This window comes from Ipomoea triloba, chromosome 13 (assembly GCF_003576645.1).
Source record: "Ipomoea triloba cultivar NCNSP0323 chromosome 13, ASM357664v1".
In the NCBI taxonomy this organism is placed as follows: domain Eukaryota; kingdom Viridiplantae; phylum Streptophyta; class Magnoliopsida; order Solanales; family Convolvulaceae; genus Ipomoea; species Ipomoea triloba.
This window is the reverse complement of record NC_044928.1, coordinates 29,694,734-29,718,939: the sequence shown is the minus strand read 5'-3', so window position 1 is coordinate 29,718,939 and position 24,206 is coordinate 29,694,734. Positions and strand designations below refer to the sequence as shown.

At 34.7% G+C, this 24,206-nt stretch overlaps 1 protein-coding gene across 4 annotated transcripts; it reads left to right on the top strand.

The window, feature by feature from the left end:
• Positions 1–11,834: 11,834 nt before the first annotated feature.
• On the top strand, positions 11,835–19,362 carry LOC116002188 (protein argonaute 10-like). 4 transcript variants are annotated; one of them, XM_031242255.1, is made up of 22 exons: positions 11,835–12,139; positions 13,319–13,960; positions 14,261–14,469; positions 14,685–14,834; positions 14,946–15,079; positions 15,163–15,272; positions 15,347–15,453; positions 15,564–15,702; positions 15,783–15,899; positions 16,174–16,281; positions 16,369–16,440; positions 16,586–16,708; positions 16,830–16,989; positions 17,089–17,210; positions 17,345–17,482; positions 17,581–17,723; positions 17,829–17,891; positions 17,994–18,057; positions 18,246–18,381; positions 18,478–18,551; positions 18,717–18,843; positions 18,994–19,362. In XM_031242255.1, the coding sequence occupies exons 2-22, from the start codon at positions 13,451–13,453 to the stop codon at positions 19,173–19,175; spliced, it is 2,988 nt and encodes a 995-aa protein (XP_031098115.1). In that variant the 5' UTR covers positions 11,835–12,139; positions 13,319–13,450; the 3' UTR covers positions 19,176–19,362. The 4 variants fall into 4 exon arrangements, with proteins under 4 accessions (XP_031098115.1, XP_031098118.1, XP_031098117.1 ...); XM_031242258.1 differs by lacking the exon at positions 11,835–12,139 and adding an exon at positions 12,156–12,304; XM_031242257.1 differs by lacking the exon at positions 11,835–12,139 and adding an exon at positions 12,447–12,554.
• Positions 19,363–24,206: the final 4,844 nt, after the last annotated feature.

Below are 24,206 nucleotides of genomic sequence, written 5' to 3'. Positions count from 1 at the left end.
CCATCTAGATCTAGTGATTGAAAAAAAAAAAATAGAGTCAATTTATGAAAATTTATAATATATATGAAATTGATCTCATTTTTTTTAGTCATAGATCATTTTAGATGAACGGATTAAATTAATCTAAATCGTGTGAATGTATTTTCAGTGTTAAATAGGAAAAAGAAAATTTTCTGTGGTTTTTAATCGAAATTTATTACAAAATTCCAAGGTATTTAGTAAGGGTTTTATTTATTTAAGTTTTTTTTTTTTAATACTGAGGCTCGAACCCACCACTTCCCATATAAAGGGAAGGGTTTGATGCCACTGGATTACAAAGTCCTTGGCTATTTATTTAAGTTTTAATATTTTGGAAACAAAAGATATGTTTTTTATTCAAAAAGAAATTTAAAATAAAAATATATTGAATTTTTAATTTTTTTTTTTGCTATATTTTTTTTTTAATATTTTGTTTTCTTGGAGTATAAATTTCTAGGTTGACTTGCTTTAATAATTACTCATTTGGTCGGTGAAGGTAGTCAAAGAACATCAACCTTAATCATTGCTAACGTTGGGTATTGGAGAATTGGACGGTTTGACTCCTCCTTTCATACCAGTTATGATTATTGACTTTTATTTAAAAAGTTACAACATTACACATTACGAAATTATAATTTCTAATGTAATAATATTTAATTTACGAGAAAGTTACAATCACTATTTAAAAATATGTGATGAGTAAATTACTCTTTGTAATTTTAGTCGATAAATGATACAAATCAAAAGTGCTAATAGATCATTCATACACAAGAGTCGAATTTTACTAGATAGAGTCACAAATTAAATTTTACTCAAAACGCACATTTAAATAGTGATTGAGAATTTTTCGTAAATGAAAGAAATACAATTATTTGCTAAACACTATTTATTTATTCTTGAAAAAAAAATCAAAAAAAAAATCAAATAAAGCGAAATGGGCTGGGTTTGAGTTTAAGACGCCCAAACCAGTTCTAATTTATTTGGGCGTCAAACATAGAAGTAGTTGGGCCTCATTGACTTTGAGTATATGGGCCAAAGCCCATCTAATAAAAACAAAGTCATAAGATAGTATGGAAGTTAGCACCATTTTCCTACCAGATGGAACTCGATACTTGATAGAATGCATTATTGTTCAAAAGAAAAAGTATAAATTGACAAAAAAATGGCTAAATAATTAATTATAAGAAGAAGAAGAAAAAAAAGAGATAAAACAATTATAGTATGTGATGGGCTTTGATTAAAATAGTGTTAGCAATAATTAAATTTATAATCTTTTGATATAGAAATCATGATCTATTCACTTGAGTTTATTTCCGGGCATTATTGTTTCTGTCATATTTTTCGGATGACGAGGAAAACTCCACAATCTTTTCGGGTATAGGTAAATCCAACTTTGTGATTTTAGCCGTCAAAAGACCACAAAAAAATAAGTCAGCTTAGGTTACTCATAACTGATTGACTCAAATCAAGAGGACAATAATTTAAACTCGTAAGTGTAAATTTCTTGTCATCTTAGGTGGTTAGCTGTTTCTATCTTGGTTCTTGCTAATAGTGTTGATGGGAAACAATAAAGTACAGTCCCGCATTATGGACAAATGTAAACCATAGCTTTTTCTCATTTTTGGTACCTGATATTTGTCTAATCAACACCAAGCTTTATCATACCCCCTTTACACCAAGAATCATTGGGACCAATAAATTCATCATCACCACATTATTTGAGCAAATACTATTCCACCAAATTTTTATATAAATTCTAGTATTAATTAAACAATGTGCCTTGCAATAAAATCACATATTCACATTATTGATTACTTATAAAGTGTTTATTTTTAATATGGAATGATATGATATATTTATGGTATTGATAAGTTTCAAGTAAAAATAGACTCTTTAGAAGAGAAGATTGAGTGGAGAGGAAAAAGATTAAAGTAGAAAAAAGAGGGTAGGATAGAGATGTAAAAGATAAATGGTGAAATAGAGTTGTGAGAGGATAAAGAGGAAAAGAGATTGATAATAACCCTATGATATAACTTTTTGTTATTGAACGATAGGCTTCCTAATCAGCAACAGTCAATATTATTCCTAAAATTAAACACATAATTTTAGTGGGTTCCTTATGCCTGAGCTTGTGTCATAATAATATGTTAATAGAATATTATTTGTGTGTGGGGACAAATTCTAACCGAGTTAGTCAGACAATTGACTTAGTAAACACAATATTCTAATTAAGTTCGACTCCCTCTGTCCCTTCATATCCTTAAAGCACAGATAATTAACTTATAATTATTGCACACTCCCTCGTAACAATAACAGCAACAAAAACATGCAGATTACATAAAACCAGCTTTACCTAATAACGACATGATGCATGTTATAGTCATAAAGCAAAGGTTTTCTTACCAGTCAAAGGATAACCTTGGTCTTAATACATCCAGCTAAATATGGACCCATCAAGACATCCTTTTGTCATCTCCAATGAAAAAATGTAAAGTGAAAGTAAAGCCCTTTTTGAGCCAAAAAAAAAAAAAAAAAAAAAAACCACTTTGGAAGAAAATGATGTGACCAATTTTCACCACCATGGCAATCATACCACTATACATTAGTGTTGTTATGTTTTAGGTGGTATGTATTGAATCATAATTCATATGAATAATTCACGAGCCATTATTGCCCATAATGCCACAACATTTTGACATGTAGTGTAGTGTGTTATAATCATTTATTCACTTCACTAAACCTTGTAGAAGTACTGATCTATCCATCATTATTTGGTTTCTCATATTAAGTATTTATCATTTTTTTAACTGACAATTTTAAGATACTTATTAATGTTCGAGTTGAGTAGTGCTCGACCGAGTGGATAGTTTGGTGAAGCATAAGAACGTAACCTAAGACAAATTTAGGATAGCTAAGCTCGGCCTTAATCTAATCCGACCAAGGCTTAAGCGTGACAATAAATAGAATGCCACTAATTGACACAATATTGTGTTCAAATCGACACCCCTAGTATCGTTTCAAGCATACACCAACAAGACTCATTGAATTGAAGCTAGCCATGATGTGTCCATTACAAATAACTAACGTACTACCTGAGAAATTTGTCCTAACAATATATATAGTCTGAATTTACTACCCGAGAAATTTGTCTTAAGAACATATATTGTCTGAATCTCCAATAACGTTATTGCATTACACACATGGACACTTAGCGGATCAAAATATTAACCCCAAGAATTAGAACATTATTACCTCTAAGAGATCTCCTCATAATATTCTCAACTAAGAGTGTATTTGTGTAACCGGAATCTATGGGATTGAATGGGCTCCACTACAAGAAGTGATTATATATGTAGCCCATGCATGCACGGACCATGAAACACACCCAAAGACAGCCTTTATGAATCTTGGGAAATAAATAATTTTGGGACCAAAAAAAGGGCACAAAACTGCTTTTTTCATGAAAAAAAGTGCAAAGTCGATGGATATGATCGATCGATTAAAGGGACTTTTTCAATCCATTTTTTAATAAAGTTTCTTGTATGTGGATGGATATGTTTAAGTGTTGTTAAAGTACTTGTTATATGTTGCATATATGAGATGCAGACCTGAAAATTTCTTTTAAAAATATTTAAAATGAGCCGTGGGCTGTCACTACTTAAGTATATGCATGAATAAATTCCGCTTTTGCATAACAGGATGCAAATTACATAAGAGAAGTAAATTGTACTAGGAATACGGGTTATACTGATGAAGTGTGGGTAAGAATTGAACTTGTGATTTTTAAATATAAAAATAAAATATTCACTCAAAAAAAAACTTTTTTTTTTCTTGTTGCTTTTCACTGTCGGCAATAGTTTGAATAGGTTTAAAACTAGGAAAAGGATGTGTCAAAAGACATGAAAACCGGCATTATTACGTAGGATAGTAGTGAAGAGATGCATCAGATTACAGTTCAGTGTCACTGTTTTGAAATTATTAGACCAAATTCTGCTTACTTCCTGACAAATTTCTCTAACTAAATTATCCAACTTTTAAGTTTGTCTTAGTCCTTGTGCATTATATTGTAGCAAATTATTTAAGAGTGCCACGTATCCTTGAAAGTTTTGGACTTAACCCACTTTTCTCACCCTTTAGAAAGACAACAAATTATGAATTATAGAGATTTAACGTAGCTAGTTTGTAGCTGACTTACATGATTAGAGGTGATAGTGTGGATCATGAAGACTCAAATCTGACCAGTGAGTGGATTGCATCCTTACTCATCATCACATCCCTCTCAGATAAAATTAGTGTGATTTTTTCTTTTTATTATATAAAGTCACAAGTTTATGTTGTTGGATTACAAAGTAATGAATTAATATATGTACACAAACTTGTGTAATGGTAGCCCAACCCAACAGTGTTACATTGATATGAGCCATTGGTTCAAACTTGCAGCATACGTGGCACATCCCACCACGTTGATTCCGGCTGTTTGTTTGAACATTCCTCCAAGGAGGGGCCATAGCTACTATGTTTGAAACAGCCGCAGAAGAAAGTAAACCTTGAACGACTCAAACAGGGCAGGAGACAATATACAAAAAAATCTGTCAGACATCTTGTGGTCCAGTGGCACCCAGTTGCACCCCACATAAGAAGAGATGAGTTCAAGTCTCAGTGAAAGTGATATTGAAGATACTATATTGTAACAGAGTCATATATACTAAACACTACAAAATTTTTCATATCGGAATATAATTGGCCATTACTCATATAGATTCTAAAAAATAATTCAAATTAATAATAACATATGCATATGGGCATGTACAAAAATGATAAGTTTGAAGAGACAACTTTTTGTAGGAAAGATGAAGAGTTTGAATTGGCCATTGCCCATGGATTCTCTTCTCCTTTCTTCTTTATAGTCTTTACACAAGTAATCAAATTAAAGTCATCACTCATCAGCTACTAAAGTATTCTGCTGCTCCATGTGGTAGCAGCTTTCATCTATTTATCTAACATCATTCTCCACTTTCAAACTATACAAACACACAAAATAGAATTTAAAAAAAAAAAAAAAGAGGATTAAAATACACACACAATAGAATAGTAAACTAGGTGCTTTAATTTATTTCTCACTTCCATGGCACTAATGACCAATGAAATGCTATGTTCTTATGTACTTGGCTTAATATACAACATTCATCCATCACTATAAGCAATTATATATATAAAGAAAAAGAAATTAAACAAACATTAAAGAGAAAATCTCATAAATCTAAGTTATGTAATTAACATATACTATGCTTAAAATATAATGTGTTTGCTCGACTCAATACCATCAAAGCGGCTCATAACTTAGCTCATGTTCAACATGATAATCAGTGGACTTGCATATATGACAGGAGTAAACTGACATTTAATTCACCCCAGTATCGTATCATTAAACCAACATGGGCAAGAAATTTGAAATAGATTATTATCTATTACATCATTATTACCTATAGGTTAACTCTTTATACTCACAATAATTGCAATACAAATCACAATTTTAATCTTTCTTTAAGGGTGAGATCCAATTTTTTTTTCCTGAATAGGACCGCTACTATATTAAACAGCATACTATATATAGAGCAATCAGAAAAATTGCGTCAAACACACCAAAAATTAATACGATTATATAACGTATATAACCACTTAGTATTCTTCTCTCTTAAAATCGTGTTATGACACTTTATATATTACATTTTAGTAGTTTAATTAACTAAACTCTTCACCATTTGAATGTAACTTACCATGATCGCATCCCAAAAACTTTCATGTAGCAATGTGTATAATAAATGCAACTTTTAATAAATATCTATCCATATTCTTCAATCTTCATTGCTGCAAGACAATTTCAGCTAGCTAATTAATTAATTAATTAATTAATTAATTAATAATAATAATAAAATAATGGAAGGGAAACTTTAGAATGGAAGAATAAAGAGGGCAGCTATCCCTATAGCAGTCAAGTTTCTGACACGAGGAATGTCTAGGTTTGCTACCATGGTAGAGCATACCGACAAGCGTAGCCTTCCAAAACCTTTCTTAGATCAATATTATCCACAAGCGTGCATCATTTTAAACACCCAACAAAACATTGGATTAATTGCCCACAATTAACCTGGTGGAATATAATTTTCGTACTTAAATATTACAAATTCAGTTCTTGCTAATATACTTTTGACCAAGTCAACCGCGTAATATCTTTATAGTACGGATTTCTGTATAAATTTTGAGTTATTGTATAGGAATGAAATTTATTGCGTACATATATGCATACCCTTAAGCAGTAGTTGTGAATTTTTTTCTATCGCTCTAAAAAGCGTTGGATTAATTAACCTTAATCACAAATTAATTATTAAAAGAACACAGCATAAACAACACTAATGCTGTCCATATGTCATGTGCCATTTTCATGTTTCATGATGGGGAATAACCTATGTCCTATACTTAATAAATTCTTTGAACCATAACCTAGAACATTAAACTATGAAGCTAGAGTACAATTGTGCAATTCTATATTCATAATGCGTGCCACAACAATTTGGACTTAACTTTTCTTTTGGCCATTAGTTTACCAAAACCTAGCTATCTATTTTATTTAGTTCAAGTCATTTAATGCTTTCACTACCTTTACATGATGTGACTAACTAGGTATGTTTATGTATTTATTTATTGAGAAATAGACATGTTAATAAGTAACATCAAGAGGTGTTCGAGATGGTAGAACACGTTTTTCTATTAAAAATTTTTGAATTCAATTCTTTCAAGCCTGTTGTATATAATTTATTCATGTTTTTAAGTATTTGTTGTCGATTACTCTATGTAAAAAAAAAAAAAAAAAAGGAAAAAAAACATTGTAAAATTTGTTCGTGCTTAATGGGATCCACCACACGCATCTCATGCATCCCTTCTTGCTTGGGGAAATGCTACTTAGGAAACTCCACCACCCCAACCCCACTAACCATCTCCAATATCTCCTTCTTTTGTCCACAACCACAAATGACAATTCAAACCATGCATCCTTCCATTATGTTTATTATTTAATTTTCAAATTTACCTGTTTGGAGTCAATAACATTGTGGTCTAGTGGTATAAAGTGACTGTTTAAAGTCAATAACATTATGATCTAGTGGCACGAAGCGACTCTCCCATATGAGAGAGGTCATGTGTTTAACCTTAGTGGGAATGATATTGATTTTTTATATTTCAGTAGAGCAGAATCCAAAACTCAAAAAAACAAAAAAACAAAAAAAAAACAAAAGAGCACATAGTTGACATCACACAACCTTTTCTTCTTGTAGCTAAGGTATTTTGTGTCATTGCACCATGTTCAAATCTACACCCTAGTCCCTATACATACATGCTACCCATCCACCTTGCTTTGAGAATTACAATTACCATATGTCCCCCTTTGTTGTAAAATTGAGGGAGAAATAATCCAAACTTCCATTTGCTATTTTGGCATGAAAACAAAAGAAGCCCACACCCCCAATTCTTAGCCCCATTCTCTCACACTCCTTTTCCCTAGTTAGAGTAATGATTTGGTGCATTTATTGTGTGGGTTGTCCATATAGTGTGTTCATGACACCAATGCCACCCCCCACCCCACCCTATCCCAACAAAAGGTACAATCCTTTGTAATTTATTAATGTTGTTTTGATGTGGGTTTGTCATCTGAGGAAAAGATCCTCTGATGATGATCTTTGATACACCCCCATGGTTCTACTTGATTGTTTCCTCACCCTTAATCATATCCCTTGACTATTCTCACCCTCCCTCCCTCATCATTCATGAATCTCAATCTTTCAAATATCATTTCAACCTATACACACACACAATTATTTTCCATAATTTTAAAAAGTTTCAAACTTTTTTTTTTAAAGAAATGCATTTCGTTAGCGAAATAAATAGATTTCAATTAAAACTGACTTTGTAACGTTTATTACCTACTCAATCTTTTCAGTACTCCTTCACTACCAACTATCAAACAACCCCAAAAACCCTAAAGTATGAGTGTAATGAGTGGGTTTCAATTAAGACACTTTAAACTTTACTAGGGGCTCATCAATTGTAAAGAGGATCCACCCCAAAAGTCTAAGAAGTCATAATGTAGATTCAGTACCTTTGTTGATTCTGCCCCTCCCATCCCCTTCCCCACTCAAAAGTCCATAGTTACCATCATGTTTACATGACCGGACCACTCCACTAAAAACCAATATAGTCATATAGTAATTTACGTACTGTGACAAACTTTTTATTTATTTTTTATCAACAAGTCCCTATGTACTGTTATCATGCATGCCCATCACTCATTCACTCAACCTTAAAGTTAGTGGGTCATTTTGTTGATGTGCCCTAATCAAACTTGGTATCATGTTTGATACACTTTAATCAAATCCAAGCCAGGGGTAAAAAGGGAAAATAAAATTATGGCATGTTTCATTAGCTAGAAAATGTTTTCCTTGAATTTGAGGAAAACTTGTTTTAATTTTCCTTTGTTTGGTTCATAGACAATATTTTTCATTGGAAAACATTTTTCTCAAGAATGATGAAAACATTTTCCATGCTCCACCCCCTCCCGTATTTTGTTTTCCATGAAAAACAAGTAGGACAATTATGTCATCACTAACTTTTCTTATTATTATATAAGGGTATAATTGTCTTTATACTCATTATTCTTTACAAATTCAACCCAACAACAATGAAATTCATATTCCCAGTAATTTCATACCATTATTATTATTGTTGTTGTTTTTGTTATTATTGTATAAAGGTGTAATTATATTTATATTCATTATTTCTTACAATTCCAAATAATAAAATTTATATTTCTAGTAATTTCTTTTCCACCGACCAAATAATTGAATCTATTTTCCTGAAATTTATTTTCCATGGAATTTCAATTTCATTTCCCTTCAAATATTTTTCAGCGAACCAAATAGGATGTTAGTGTGCAACTGCTTGAAAGGTGAAGTCTAACATATTTCCATCAAAATGTAGACTAAAACAACTAGAATTATACTTTGAGAGTTTAAAAATACATAATTTTCAAATAAAATAAGTTTATTTCAAAACTTTTTTTTTATTTCGATTATTAATTTTAATCATCTAATTTAAAATTGAGCATATTTTATTTATTTATTAAGAAAATATCTCACTTCTAAACATATTTTATTTAGAATCTCAAACTTAAATATATAAGAGACTCTTTGCGACCAAAGTAGGGTTTGGTTATAAAGGGTAGGGGCTCATATTCTTGTACCTCTTTTGTACTAATATCTAATGATTACAACCATTTTGATGTGTTGAAATTTCATTAATTCAACTCTCTCAACCACCCTTTTCATGTCGGGCAAGGTGTGATTTTATGTGAGTTTTTGGACATGTACATATATACATACCTACCCCCCCCCCATCTCTCCCCTTTTTTTTTTTTTTTCTTCCAATGCTAAAGTTTTATTTATTTGTAATGATAAGAGAAATTTGCAATCACTATTTGAAAATGTGCTATTTTTCTCTCCTTCATCACCTTCCTTAATAAGTCCTCAAGCCACTAAATCATATTAGAAATACCTTGTTGTATAGGCTCAACTAAGAGAATGTTGGCAAGAATCGAACTTGTGATTTCCTGGTACGAGAATTATGTTCTATCCACTCAGTCACATTTTTTATGGTAAATTTTATCACATGAGAGAACCCTGCAACCATTATCCGAGGATGTACACGGGATAAATCGGACTAGAAATGCTCTATTTGACATGCTCGACAGAAAGAGTTGGCAAAATTAAACTCGTGATCTTTATATACGAGAGTCATGTTTCATCAACTCGATACTTTTTTGATCAATAACATGATTAATTTTGATGTGTAATCTAGCTAGTTGACGGATCAACACGTGGTTTGACATAATAAATAATAATAATAATAAATAAATAAATACATTTTGCGATTGGATATCTTTATGTCCACACAACAATATTTTCATAGGGACATAAACAAGAAGAGTAAATTGTAAATACAGTACACGGCACGTGTCAAACACCTTATGCTCAGTTGATACTTCTATGACTCTCATTGAAGGAAGGTCACCGGATTGAACTCAGATAGTGGGGTATTAACTCTTTAAAAAAAAAATACCGTGCATGACAACCTTGCTTAGCATAATTGGACTTAGAATTAGCCCGACAGACGAAATTAGGATCACTTAAGTATAAAAGAATAAAAAAATAAAATATATATCATAATTACTCTCAGTTTTCTAAAATATAGTATTTATTATATTAGGCATATTAATTGTTTGCATTAAAAACACACAAGATCTTATAAGATTCCTAAGTTACAATGTTGATATGTCAGTGCTATTTTTTGCATCCAATTTAACTAAAATGTAATACTTTTATGAATTCACTAAAAATATTACAATTTTAATTAAAATGTATTACACTCTTACATAAGACATTCTCACACTATTTGATTTTAAAGTGTTTTACTTGTAAAATTCTGCAACAATATTATGTTTTATAAATAAAAAGTGACGACGGTATAAAAAACTTATGAAAATTATAAATGCAATATGTTCATTTCTTACGTATAATAATAATATTATATAGGGTAATATTTATTTTCAAGTATAATGGTTCTTCATATTTTTATCTTGAAGACGGGTGAAGAAAGTAAATTGTTGTATATGCGTTTCAAGTGACTTACATACCCTAAATATTTATACAATAGTATCCAAAGCCAAATTCACATATATATATAAATATTTAGTAAAATAAAGTTTATGAATTTCTATACATATATTGAAATGTAATGATGAAGATGGTTATAAATATTTTTGATGAGTGACCTTAATTGTGACCAAACAAGAGCTAATCATTCCTATATAGCCAAAAAGCAGATTAGGGGCAGACAAGTTGAGAACCCAAGAAAGGAAGACACAAAAAAAGAAGTTGTGGGGACCAACCCTCCCCCCTTCCACCCTCGCATAGATATATGGAAGCCGACCGTTACAGCTTACCAATGCCTTGACTGCTTGGTTATGGTACACACAATTGACACAAACAACATTTTTGTGTTATCTCCCGAATATGTGATTAAGGGAATGAAATATTGTCAATCCTATTATAATTTAGTGACACGAAATGATTTTATTGATTTTTTGTGTTTGACTAGATTGATAAAATAGTTATGAACATATATTATATTGTAACAGAGTCAGATAAGATTCTGTTAATACAGTTTACTGAATAATTCTGTCTTTAATTCTTGTTAATATCTTTTTTAATGAAAAGATATAACATAAGATTTTGTTAATACAATTTACTAGATAATAATGGTAAGTTTTCTTTGATTTATCCAATTTTTTTGGGACATTTCATGGGTTTATAAAATAAGGGAACACAACCCTTTGAACCATCTCCATACATATTGTACAGACATTTTGAACCTATCTGTTGAGCTGAGTTATTGAGTTATTTGATTTATATCTCCCAAATACTTTAAACGGTGGAATGTGAAGACCTTTAAAGTTGAGATTCAATCTTAAAAAGATGAGTATTGAGTCATTGTAATTTATCTTTATAATTCTTTCGATTCAAAGCGTGGGACCTGGGGTGAGGAACTTCCCCTTTTGAAAGCGAGGAACAAGCTTTGTGGAGATGTGGGGGTAGGGTGGGGAGGAGGGTAGGGGTGTCCGAGCAAGGCTTTTTACACGTGAGTAAAGAAAACAAGCAAAAGCACTTGCATGCGCGTGTATAAAGGATTCATCATCATCATCATCATCAACTCATATACGCCCTTCAACCCTCTCTCTCTCTCTCCCTTTGCTGCTTTCTTTTCTGCTCCCACACAATACACACAACACATATACATACACCCCATATGTGTACATGTATATATATGCAATGAATTGAACCACACCACACCACTCATCCAACCCCAATTATCTTTACATCTCAACTTTCAAACCCACTCACCATTCTCCCTCTCTCTTTCTCTAAAGCCACAGTTTTTGCGGTACTTTGAATCAGGAAGATATATACTGCTTTTTCTAAAGCTTCATATAACCCCTTTTATGGTCCATTCATGGGTGAGTTTTTAAACCAAAGCTCGAATCTTTAACCTTTTTGCTCTCCCTTCCTCCTTTTCTTTTTTCTGCATTTCTGTGTTTGCATATAAATTCAGCCTCCCTGTGGTGTCACTTTCATTACCCATGTAGCAGTGAAAGATGGGTCGCCTTCAGATCGTGATTCTAGTGAGATTTTCAATGTTTATTCCTTTTATTTGTTTACGTTACTGCCTAGTAGTCCTAGCAGCTCTAGTGGTGTATTTGGGTTTGTAGGTTTAATTTGTAATATATAATATTTAATATATATATACACACATACCCAGAGAGGGCACACTAGGTTCATGTATAATTATTATTTTGTTGTTTTTTGTTTCTTTCTAGGCGTTTTATTCTCTTCTTGAGCAGTCAGAATTGGCTTTCACTTTTACTTGTGCTGGTACATTAACATACTTTGTTTCTGTCTCATTTCCTTGGACTCACTTCATCTGTTCTATGTTGTTCTCATACAAAGCTTTGATTTTGGTTCCAGACAAGGGTAAATATTTGGTTTCTCCCTTTCGGGCATTCAGGGAAATGGTTTTGTTTGTCATTTTTCATCATTTTTTATTCAATTTGTGTGGTTCTTTCTTGATTCAAGGATGTTGGGTTTCCAACAGAAGCATCCGGAGGATTTGGGTTCTGGGAAATATTTTCTTATTTTGTTTTTCTGATTTTATGACACAGAATCTTATTACCAAATTGTGTAGTGTAGAGTTATTTTAGTAATTTTTTTTACTCTTTGTGCTGTTATGATAATCTTTCTTGTATAGGCATATAAAGCAGCAAACTTTTTGGTTGCTTGTGGGGATTTTGCTCTCTTCATTAATGTTTCTGCAATGGAAAGAGGTGTTTGGTTTTGGTAATGGGTGTCCCAGAAGATGGAAATTCTTAATGCATTTTTGCTAGTTTTGGTTTGGGTGTGAATGAATGGTTTTGGATTTATTTGCTGAAAAAGAATAGGTTTTTGTGCAGTGCAGTGGAAATGATATCTTCTTGCACTGCAATAAATGCATTGCCATATTTTTCCTTACCTTAGTGTATCCTCTTGCGTTTGCGTGTGGAAGATATGGTTTCTGTTTCATCAGATTTCTATTTTTGGATGCAAAATTTTTCAGCATGGGACGTGTTGCTGACATGTGTTGTGTTTGTTGTCTGTTTTAGGATTTCCAGTTCCAATTGCTTTAAATCTTGGAGGGTAGAGGAAAAGAGTGAGAGAAATCCAGTGTTTTCTTGAGGTTTTCATAGGAATTTTGAGTGGGGAAGAAAGGGTAGCAGAGACTAGCAGCCATAGCCATGCCTATAAGGCAGATGAGGGAGACATCAGAGCAGCACTGTGTGATCAAAACCCAGCTGCAAAACGCCATGAATGCAGCTCAGAAGAGCTCAAAGACTGGGCAGAGTGGGAAAGGCCCACCAAATCAAGAACTGGTGAGTGGCAAAGCTCAGGAGCAGATTTCGCCTCCACCGGGGAGAAACCGGGGGCGGAGGAGGGGAAGGGGTGGCCGGAAATCGGATCAAGGTGAGGCCTTTATGCGGCCAAGTTCAAGGCCTTGCACAGCTAAACATAAGCCAGTAATTGCAGGACAGCCTGCAGGTGAAGCTGTTGTGGTGGAGGCTGTTTTGCCTAATGGGTCAGCTCAAAATGCAGGCAATATGTGCAATCTTGATTTAGGGTTCCCTTCGTCGCGAAAAGCCTTGAGCTTTGCGCCTCGGCCCGGCTATGGGCAGCTTGGGGTGAAGTGCATAGTAAAGGCCAACCATTTCTTAGCAGAGCTACCAGACAAGGACTTGAACCAGTATGATGTGAGTTGCTTCTCTTTGGGTTCAGTTTGTTGAGCATTTCTTGCAGCAGATGTAGTTACTCTGTGCTTTAATTGGGGCCCCTTAATCTGACTTTCAGAGTTTTTGTGTGCTCTTTTTCTGCTGCTTCTATATGCTGTTTCTTTAATTCTTTGCAGAATTGCAGGTATAATGAGTAGGGTCTGTTCCTCATTTGTCCTTTGCTTTTGTTAGCATTAATGGCTCTCTAAATCTTGTCATCAATGTCTTCTTGAATCTTGATCCTTCTGGCTTTTGTGTATCTGTCTCCTGCTTCTCTTGCAGGTTACTATTACTCCTGAAGTCTCATCAAGAACCGTAAACCGAGCTATCATGGCAGAACTGGTGAAACTGTACAAAGAATCCGATTTAGGGATGAGATTACCTGCTTACGATGGCAGGAAGAGTCTATACACAGCCGGTGAGCTTCCTTGTTCGTGGAAGGAGTTCACCGTTAGGCTTATAGATGAAGACGATGTTATCAACGGTCCAAAGTAAGACTTTTATCATTCATCCACACAACTAATTTGAATTGTTTCCTCAATAGCTATTCGAATTAGTCTATCTAACTGCAGAAATTAAAACAACATCTGTTTTGAGAGTGTCTTCCCAAAAAATTGTAGCTCGATTAGTATTGTTTGGATACGGTTTCTCTACCGGTACTTGCTGGGATAGCGGAAAATTAATGGAACACTTGCACTAATTTCAGGAGGGAGAGGGTGTACAAAGTAGTTATAAGGTTCGTGGCTAGAGCAAATTTGTACCATATGAACCAATTTCTTGCTGGAAAGCGTGCAGATGGTCCACAGGAAGCTCTTAAAATCCTGGATATCGTGCTAAGAGAGGCCTCGATAAAGAGGTATAATGCTTGATTAGTGATTTGAATTGTCTTAAACGAAACGGTTATAGTGATTTGTAGAAGTGTGTTTCTTTCATGACATTTGCGTTCTCACTGTGCACATACTTGAAGGTATTGTCCCGTTGGAAGATCGTTTTTTTCACCCGATATCCGGAGACCACAGCCTCTTGGTGACGGTTTAGAAGCATGGTGTGGGTTCTACCAGAGCATTAGACCTACCCAGATGGGTCTATCCTTAAATATTGGTAATCGAAACAACAACGCCTCTAACATCTAAATTTGTTTCCTCATCATCATCACCTTACCATTTTTGAATTGTCAATAACAGATATGGCCTCAGCTGCATTTATTGAAGCCCTCCCGGTAATTGAATTTGTTGCTCAGCTTCTGGGAAAAGATGTGTCATCAAGGCCATTATCTGATTCTGATCGCGTAAAGGTACTGATCCTTTTTGTTATCTAAACTGGCTACAATTCCTTTTTCACACCGTGTTTGACTCTTTCTGGTCTCAGATTAAGAAGGCCCTTCGAGGGGTAAAAGTTGAGGTGACACACCGGGGCAATGTTCGAAGAAAATATCGAGTTTCTGGTTTAACAACACAGCCCACAAGAGAACTAGTGTAAGAGAGATTAAATGATTGCAACACTCTTGCATCTTCCTCACGGGCAAATATTCAAGTTCGATTTTGGTAGACTCGAATAATCTAATTAGTGAATGCTAATTTGCTAGGTTTCCCGTTGATGACAACTCAACCATGAAGTCAGTAGTTGAATATTTTCAAGAAATGTATGGCTTCACTATTCAATATACTCACCTCCCCTGCCTTCAAGTAGGGAATCAAAAGAAAGCAAATTATTTACCGATGGAGGTGAGGAAAAAAAGCATGGCACTTCAACATTAATTCTAGCTTTAATTTTTGGTGTATGATGCAACGTTTCGGTGTTCTAGGCGTGCAAAATTGTGGAGGGACAACGATATACTAAAAGATTAAGTGAAAAGCAAATCACTTCTCTACTCAAGGTTACATGTCAAAGACCAAGGGATCGAGAAAATTCTGTTTTACAGGTAATGATAGCATACTATTTTTGGATTTAACCTTCTATTTTTGCTTCGTTCCACTCCATGACATACATTTATGAGCAATATCAGGTTGTATCTATAGCTCATGAGTTGCATTGTACTCTGTATCTGATGGAGAGTTAGAAAGCAGAAAAATGCTTTATACTTATTTATTCGAGTCAAAATCTTAAGCCCTGAAATAAACTTCGAAATATGCAAAACTGCATTCTTTGTTTTACGTTTTCGAAGTATGTACCTGACCCTGTATGTTCTTAAACAGACAGTTCAACATAATTCATATGACCAAGACCCGTATGCAAAGGAGTTCGGGATTAAAATTAGTGAAAAACTAGCATCTGTTGAAGCACGAGTTCTCCCTGCTCCTTGGGTAAAGCACTTCTGTCTCGAGTGTTTAAATGTCCATAGAAAGTTTTTGATATGTATTCTTTAACATCATCTGTTCTCTCATCTGCAGTTAAAATACCATGAAACTGGAAAGGAGAAGGATTGTTTGCCTCATGTAGGGCAGTGGAATATGATGAATAAGGTTCCGTTCTTCCCTTCTAGACTTAATTTATATTTTTTCTTGCATTCTGTTCCCCTGAGCACTCAATTTGATGTGACAAGTGGCACAAATAAAGTCATAGTGTAGCTTCGTATTTTAAACTCATTATATTGTCCTCAACGAACAGAAAATGATCAATGGGATGACTGTTAGCCGGTGGGCTTGCATTAACTTCTCTCGAAGTGTCCAAGAAAGTGTTGCCCGTGGATTTTGTAATGAACTGGCACAGATGTGCCAAGTATCCGGCATGGTAATTCCTCGCACCCCCTCGTGCAATCTAATAGTAGTAATAGAATATTAAATTAAACTTCGTTTCACTTGAAGCATATATACACACACATACTAGACTTCAATTGCTCTATACCATGCAGGAATTCAACCCCGAACCAGTAATTCCAATACATACAGCCAGGCCCGAACAAGTTGAGAAAGCATTGAAACATGTTTATCATTCGTGTATTAACAAGTTAAAGGGGAAAGAATTGGAGCTTCTATTGGCCATTCTCCCAGACAGCAACGGGTCCTTGTATGGTAGGGTTTACTTGTACTTTTTGTTTATTCAATAGAACTGAACTGACGTTCTTTTCAAAACACCGTGCTTTGAAATTGATTCTTGTTCTGCTATGGTAGGTGACATAAAGAGGATATGTGAGACCGATCTCGGGCTGATATCTCAGTGCTGTCTTACAAAACACGTCTTCAAGATCAGCAAGCAATATCTGGCTAACGTCTCGTTGAAGATCAATGTCAAGGTGCTAAACTATTGAATGATATTTCTATTGATTATATGTTTTTTCTTGGACTTAACTCAGAGGATATGCATTTACTGATTTCGTGTCATTTGATATTTTGATGAACAAATTCTAACTGATTGATTTTGTGCCAGATGGGTGGGCGAAACACTGTTCTATTAGATGCTATAAGCTGTAGAATTCCCTTGGTGAGTGATATACCAACCATCATATTTGGAGCAGATGTTACACACCCGGAGAACGGAGAAGATTCCAGCCCGTCAATAGCTGCTGTAAAGTGCCTCGATCGAGCTCTCGTGCTTCTTTACACTATGTTCTTTTAGGGATATGAATGGAGTTGTGCTAAAACATTCTGTTGTGTCTTCTATAGGTAGTAGCTTCTCAGGATTGGCCCGAGGTTACGAAATATGCAGGTCTCGTTTGTGCTCAAGCTCACCGGCAGGAACTCATCCAAGATCTGTACAAGACATGGCAGGATCCTGCACGGGGAACAGTTAGCGGAGGCATGATTCGGTATTATATATAATTATATATACATATACACCCTTTCTATCATATGCAGAGGTTGTTTCTCGTTTTTATCGAAGCTGTTTTGTTCACTCTTGTCTCCTTTTGTAGGGACCTATTGATCTCCTTCAGAAAGGCAACCGGCCAAAAACCGCAAAGGATCATCTTTTACAGGTGTTGTATATATAGACTAAACTGATTTTTCTGGAAAATTAACATTCTATGTCCATGAACACGCAAAATGTTCTGGTGTCTAACGACGTTTTTTACAAGCAGGGATGGTGTGAGTGAAGGGCAATTCTATCAAGTCTTGCTTTTTGAGTTGGATGCAATTCGGAAGGTTGGTTCCATTAGGTGTATAGTATATCTTCTTTAATCTCTTATTGCTTGTTTGATCCATACTTTTATCTTAGTGAAGTCGAATTTGGGAACGTTGTGGTTACCAAATTAACAGTCTGACCAATCTGGCTGGCTTGTACATAGGTATTATGTTTTACATTTGACAGATATGTTTTTTTTTTTACATAGGCTTGTGCATCCTTGGAACCAAACTACCAACCGCCAGTGACATTTATCGTGGTGCAAAAACGACATCACACTCGACTCTTTGCCAACAATCATAAAGATCGAAGCAGCACTGATAAGAGTGGGAACATATTGCCCGGTAAGTTATATTGCATTTGCAAATTAAAGAACCCCTCATAAAAACCGGGGAGTAATGCAGGTCTGGTTTCCTCATATATGTCCATTCTCTTCTCAGGTACTGTCGTCGATTCAAAAATCTGTCACCCCACAGAATTCGATTTTTATCTCTGCAGCCATGCTGGAATCCAGGTAATTTCCCCTCGTCTTAGTACACTCTTCACATTGCTCGAGGAATATGGATCAATAGAGATGCTTCGACATTTCAATACATTTTTTTTTTCCAATGTCATGCTAGGGTTACTATAGGCTATATACATACATGTGCACATTTATGAAACATATTGCACGTTGCAGGGGACAAGTCGGCCCGCGCATTACCATGTTCTATGGGACGAGAACAACTTCACAGCTGACGGGATTCAGTCTTTGACAAACAACCTGTGTTACACATACGCGAGATGCACTCGTTCCGTTTCTGTTGGTAAGCGAACATCATTCCACCTATTAGCCCTTTTTTCCCCTATTCAAGATAAACTGCAAATCTCTCCTATGCAAAAAAGAATAAACTCGATAGAGAGATAAAAATCGCGGTGTACATATGTATGAACGAAAATCTGTTACAATGATGCAGTTCCTCCAGCATATTATGCTCATCTAGCGGCGTTCAGGGCCCGATTCTACATGGAACCGGACATGCCGGAGAGTGGAGGCGGTGGCGGTGGCGTCAAGAGTGGTAAAGGCGGTGGAGAGTCGGGAGTGCGGCCGTTGCCGGCTCTGAAGGAAAACGTGAAAAGGGTGATGTTTTACTGCTAGGAAGATGATGAGTAATAAGTAGGGAGGAATGTAACAAGTAGGGGATAGAGTGTAAGCTTAGCCTTTTGTTGTATATTTTCATGTTCATCCTTAGGTTAATTGCAATCAAGATTTTAACAGTTAGATCACTGATGTAAAAAGGGCAGCTTCACTTTCTACTAATGAATTTAGTAGCCTTCTTTCACCATTACTGTCTCCCTTTATTTACCTCACATCTGTTTTTTAACCTTTAACCGGGTTGATTAGTATGATTATCAATTTATCATTGTGGAGTACTAAGAAGTTTTACAATGTGTGCTTTTTGTAAGATTATGAAGGTGTGTTGCACTCTAAATTTGTTCGTTTTGTGGTTCTAGCCGGATTATAAACAAATGAACCAGACAACGAGAAGGAGAAGGCTAATTCAAATTAAAAAAGTTAATAGGTCACTTTTGTGGTTCTAGCTGTATTATAAACTAGAAATTGTATATATCAAGCCATAACTAAATTAATTTGACTTCACGTTGTCCTTGTAAGAAACTAGGAATTTTATATATCAAATCAATAGCTAAATTAATTTGACTGGACGTTATCCTTGTAAGACGCCATGCAAGATTATATACCTTGTAGTTTGCTTAGAATTACAAAGAGCATAGTATAATTTTACTAATCTTAAGTTATTGTAACATAATTACTATTGTTTAATACTGTGAAATTTTACAATAATATGTGTTTTATAAGATTGAATTGTATTTCGTACTTTGTTTAGAGGGTACCTAGGGATAGTATAACTTGACAAATACAATATATAATTTTACAAACTACACATCATTGTAACATTTTTCATTCATATAATTATTAAAACATATGATTGAAATTTATGAATGAAAAAATTTTCATGGAAAATTGTTTTAAAAACTCAAGACTAGTTGTACATTCATAATTTAAAAAAAAAAAAAAAAAAAAACCCTCCACGGAGAAAAGCCCAACATCCGACTTCTTATCCGGACAACACAAGTGGATACTGCAACATTAGACATTTAGACCTTTGCATTAGCACAATATTCGGAGAAACTAAGGCTATGCTCACTTCAATATTTTTATATTTTTAAAAATAATATTTTTACTTTAATTCTTTCATGTCATATTTTTACGTACTTACTAAAAAGTATTACATATCACATGATATCTCACACACACAAAAAATTACCACCACTTTTTTTATTAATAAATTTCCTAGCATCAAACAAATAGGTTCAAATTTCTAGTTTCTTGCCACTTGTAGCATCCCAAAATTTTATTTAAATTAATATATTAAATTAGTATAATAACAAAATCAATTTACCCCCTACACTTTTATCTCAACTGTTATTACACAACACATTAAAACACACACTTTTCGTTTGCTTAGTCTTGGCTCTCCACTTCATGGGGTTTGTCTTATCTTGATGTGATAAATACGCTCCCACAGATACGCACAGGTATTGAGGTTTAACCACCTAAGGATTCTTCTCTAGTTTGTTTGTTGGTTTAAGTCGTTAAGCTCGGGAAACTGGATGGGTCAGACGATCCCGAGCTTGTATATGTTAGGTGAAAATGTCAAAAAGTTCATCCTCCCTATAAAAAATTGCAGTATTTATAGGAGTAGGAAGAGGACACCAGTCAGACATATGGTCGGTCAAGGTCGAGACCTGTTCCTCTCTGGCTCTCAAATCATGGTCGGTCAAGGTCAAGATCTGTTCCTCTCTGGCTCTTTATGATTTGACGGGATACCGAGCGGGGTTGGCAATCCGTATAGGGAGGTACGTCGAGTGTGTTGGTGTAAATTTACCACATTATTAGCTCTCCACTTAATGGGAGTTTGCACTATTTTGATAATCAAATGTGCTAGTATGAATTTACCGTTACTTGTAGTCGATTTTTCTTTTCTTCCCTAATATGTGAAAAGAAAAAGAAAAGAAAAACTCTTTTTTCCAACTTGCCACGTACACATTTCTTGTCCATGTTAACCTTGTTGAGCATTAATGAACAAGTGTCAATGGCTATACATCCAAGTATAGTAGTAGATGAGTTCCAACCTCTTAAAAGCTGCTGGCAATGGCGTACGTAGCTGGATGTCACTTCATCTTCTTCATGGGGGGCCATGGGGGGACCATAGCATCCCCATGTTTGGAATGCAACAAAACCCTAGAACTAATACTCAACTCACATCTCATTTCCTTTATGAGTAAAGGGTTCCAAACTAGGGTCCATCTATAACGTTTTATAATGCATATTTTGAGTTACTCAAACATTGGAAAGCTATGTGGAATCTTGCCCTTATATGAACCTTCCATCCTAGAAAACAAGAAGACATACTCCCAACTCCTTATCAACTAGGTTTTGCTTAATTTTAACTATAAGGCAAGAGAGGGGTCCCGACTGTATAGTGTAATAGAATTATAACGACCGTTGATATCAAGGTAAGATACCTGTTTCTAGAGAGGTGCTATTGGTGAGCTTTGGTCCCATTATAGTCTGACAAATCTGGACCCATTGAAACTAATCTTCACTCTCAAAAGGTGAAGTCCCTTGCCTCTGCACCACTACGCCCTGGTCCAATAACCTCTTAGGTGGAAGGACCAGTGTTTGGTGTCCACGAAGAGCACAAGATGAACTTGGACCGTACCCATTCAAACTAATCTTCACCCTCAAAAGGTGAAGTTCTTTGCCCCCAAGCCCCAAAGGCTTGTACCGACCAGGCCAGGGTAGGAGGATCCGTGCATGGAGCCCATTACATTGGGTGAAACTCTCATATAAAAGCTATCAGGGTTTAATCATAAGTTCAATTCTAACCCTATAACAGCCCAATCATGAGTCCTCACCCTCAATCTACTACCTAAGTACCAATTGATGACACTTTACACAATTACTATTCCATGGCAAACATCTAACCACTGCACACGAATCTTTCCACTGTCATTACAACTTTTTCTAACCCACCAAGGGAATTGAAAGGGATGGATTTTGGCTGCACTACACATGAAAAGAAAGAGATGGACTTCATGTGCATGCATTTGTTGTTTTGCAGAAGCTAGCTACCACTACACCCTCCTAATTAAGCTACTTGTCCATTCACCTTCCACAACTAGGAGATTTTCAAACTGCACCAAATCACAACAGGTTTTGACATCACATGCACAAAAATGGGCTTTCTTGGTACCCTACAATTCAGTCTTTTAATTTGTATAAACCAAATAATAATCACATTCTTATACTGTAAGATCCAATAACATACAGTAATCTTGAACACCCATCTCTTCAATTGGCTTAATTCCTTCTTCTTCTTCTTCTTCCATATACAAATAAGGACAAATGGGCAGACAAACTTTCAATGTTCCACAAAAAGTAGCTGAAAAACTGAGAACAGATACTGGGACAGGTAAAGAGGTTTGCATGGAATTGTGGGTGTGTTTCAAAAGTCAGGCAGGCAGGGAAAAAGGCATAAATATAATCTTTAAATGTACACAGATTTTTGTTTGGGTGTGCTTGAATTGATGCATATGGTATTGGAATCTTCAAATAGGACAGGACTTGTGTTTCGATTCACTGTTGGGTTTCTGTCATTCGGATTCTCGGATCCTCTGCACAACATCACCTCCCCCTTTTCCCTAAACCTTCCCACACATATCCACAAATACCTAATCACACACACACATATATGTTCAATCACCACCACGACCCTCACATGTCAACTTGCATAGCTCGAAATCTCACATTTTCTGACCACCCAAAAGTAATCGGAACCCTAAATTAAAGTTCTTGTCAAAAATAGCATAATAGTGACCAACTTTCTAACCAATTGGGACGGTACAATCTTCTGGCATGTCAAAAAAAGAAATAATAACACTTCATCCATACGATGGAAGCATCCCATGTCAAGTCACATAGCTCGAAATATCACATTTTTCAACCACATAAAAGTAATCGGAACCATAGAGTTCTTATCAAAAATAATATTTTAGGTCAATACTTTAGAGATTCAAACAAATTAATGTTGATATTTCGACCAACTTGCTAACCAATTGGATTGCACTAATATATTCAAGCATGTCAAAGAAGACATAACACTTCTATCATATGCTGGAACCATCACATGTCAACTTCCATAGCTCAAAATATCACATTTTCTAATTACTGAAAAGGAATCAGAATCATAAATTTCTGATCAGAAATAGTATTTCAGATTAATACTTTAGAGATTCAAACAAATTAAATTAATGTTCTCCAAGTTAATGACCAATTGGATTTTACATACATCTTCAAGTTAACACTTGATCCATATGCTGGACAGGCTAATTAACAAAGTTAAAAATTGAATGATATATATATCATCTAATGTGACTTGTATAAATGATAATAATGTCCGCAAGCTTTATTGGATTGATACAAAATTTGGTATAAATAACATTATTTTAAAGTTCAAACAATGATGGAAATATCATAAATAAGATCGATCTCACAAACTAGACAATAGTTTGATACTAAATTTGGTACAATGACGATGTTGTGAGCCATTTCTTCCATTGTGTTTCTTCATTTCTTTCGTGGCTCAAGAAACCCTAAACAAATCATCATGGACCAGTAACAAAAACCTCTCGATCTACAAGGGAAAAAAAATGAATTTGATCAACCATAACGTTAAATTAAACAACAAATCTTTCGTAACGGAACCAAATAGCAAAACTTTCCTCTCTCCTGTCGTCGTCATAACTGGAACAAAAACCATCTTGCAAGAAACATCAGAAAAATCATAGTAAAAGAACAAAACAGCACGGTAAAATCTATGTTTTTTTAAAAAGAATTCTTCCAAACAAAACAGTACGGTAAAATCTATGTTTTTTTAAAAAGAATTCTTCCAATCATGGATTTGACTGATTCACATAATCGATGCAGGTCCGATCTGATCCATGACGAAAACTTTTTTTTTTCTATTTTAATTTCGGAAATAATTTAGCAAATTAAAAAGAATCAGAGAAGGAACAAAATTGAAAACAAAAACTTACCATTTTC

Coding starts and splice junctions, on each gene's coding strand:
- LOC116002188 (XM_031242255.1), top strand. CDS start 13,451: ATGCCTATAAGGCAGATGAGGGAGACATCAGAGCAGCACTGTGTGATC. Junction 16,441..16,585: donor AGTGGAATATGATGAATAAG/GTTCCGTTCTTC, acceptor CTCAACGAACAG/AAAATGATCAATGGGATGAC. Junction 18,552..18,716: donor GCAGCCATGCTGGAATCCAG/GTAATTTCCCCT, acceptor TGCACGTTGCAG/GGGACAAGTCGGCCCGCGCA.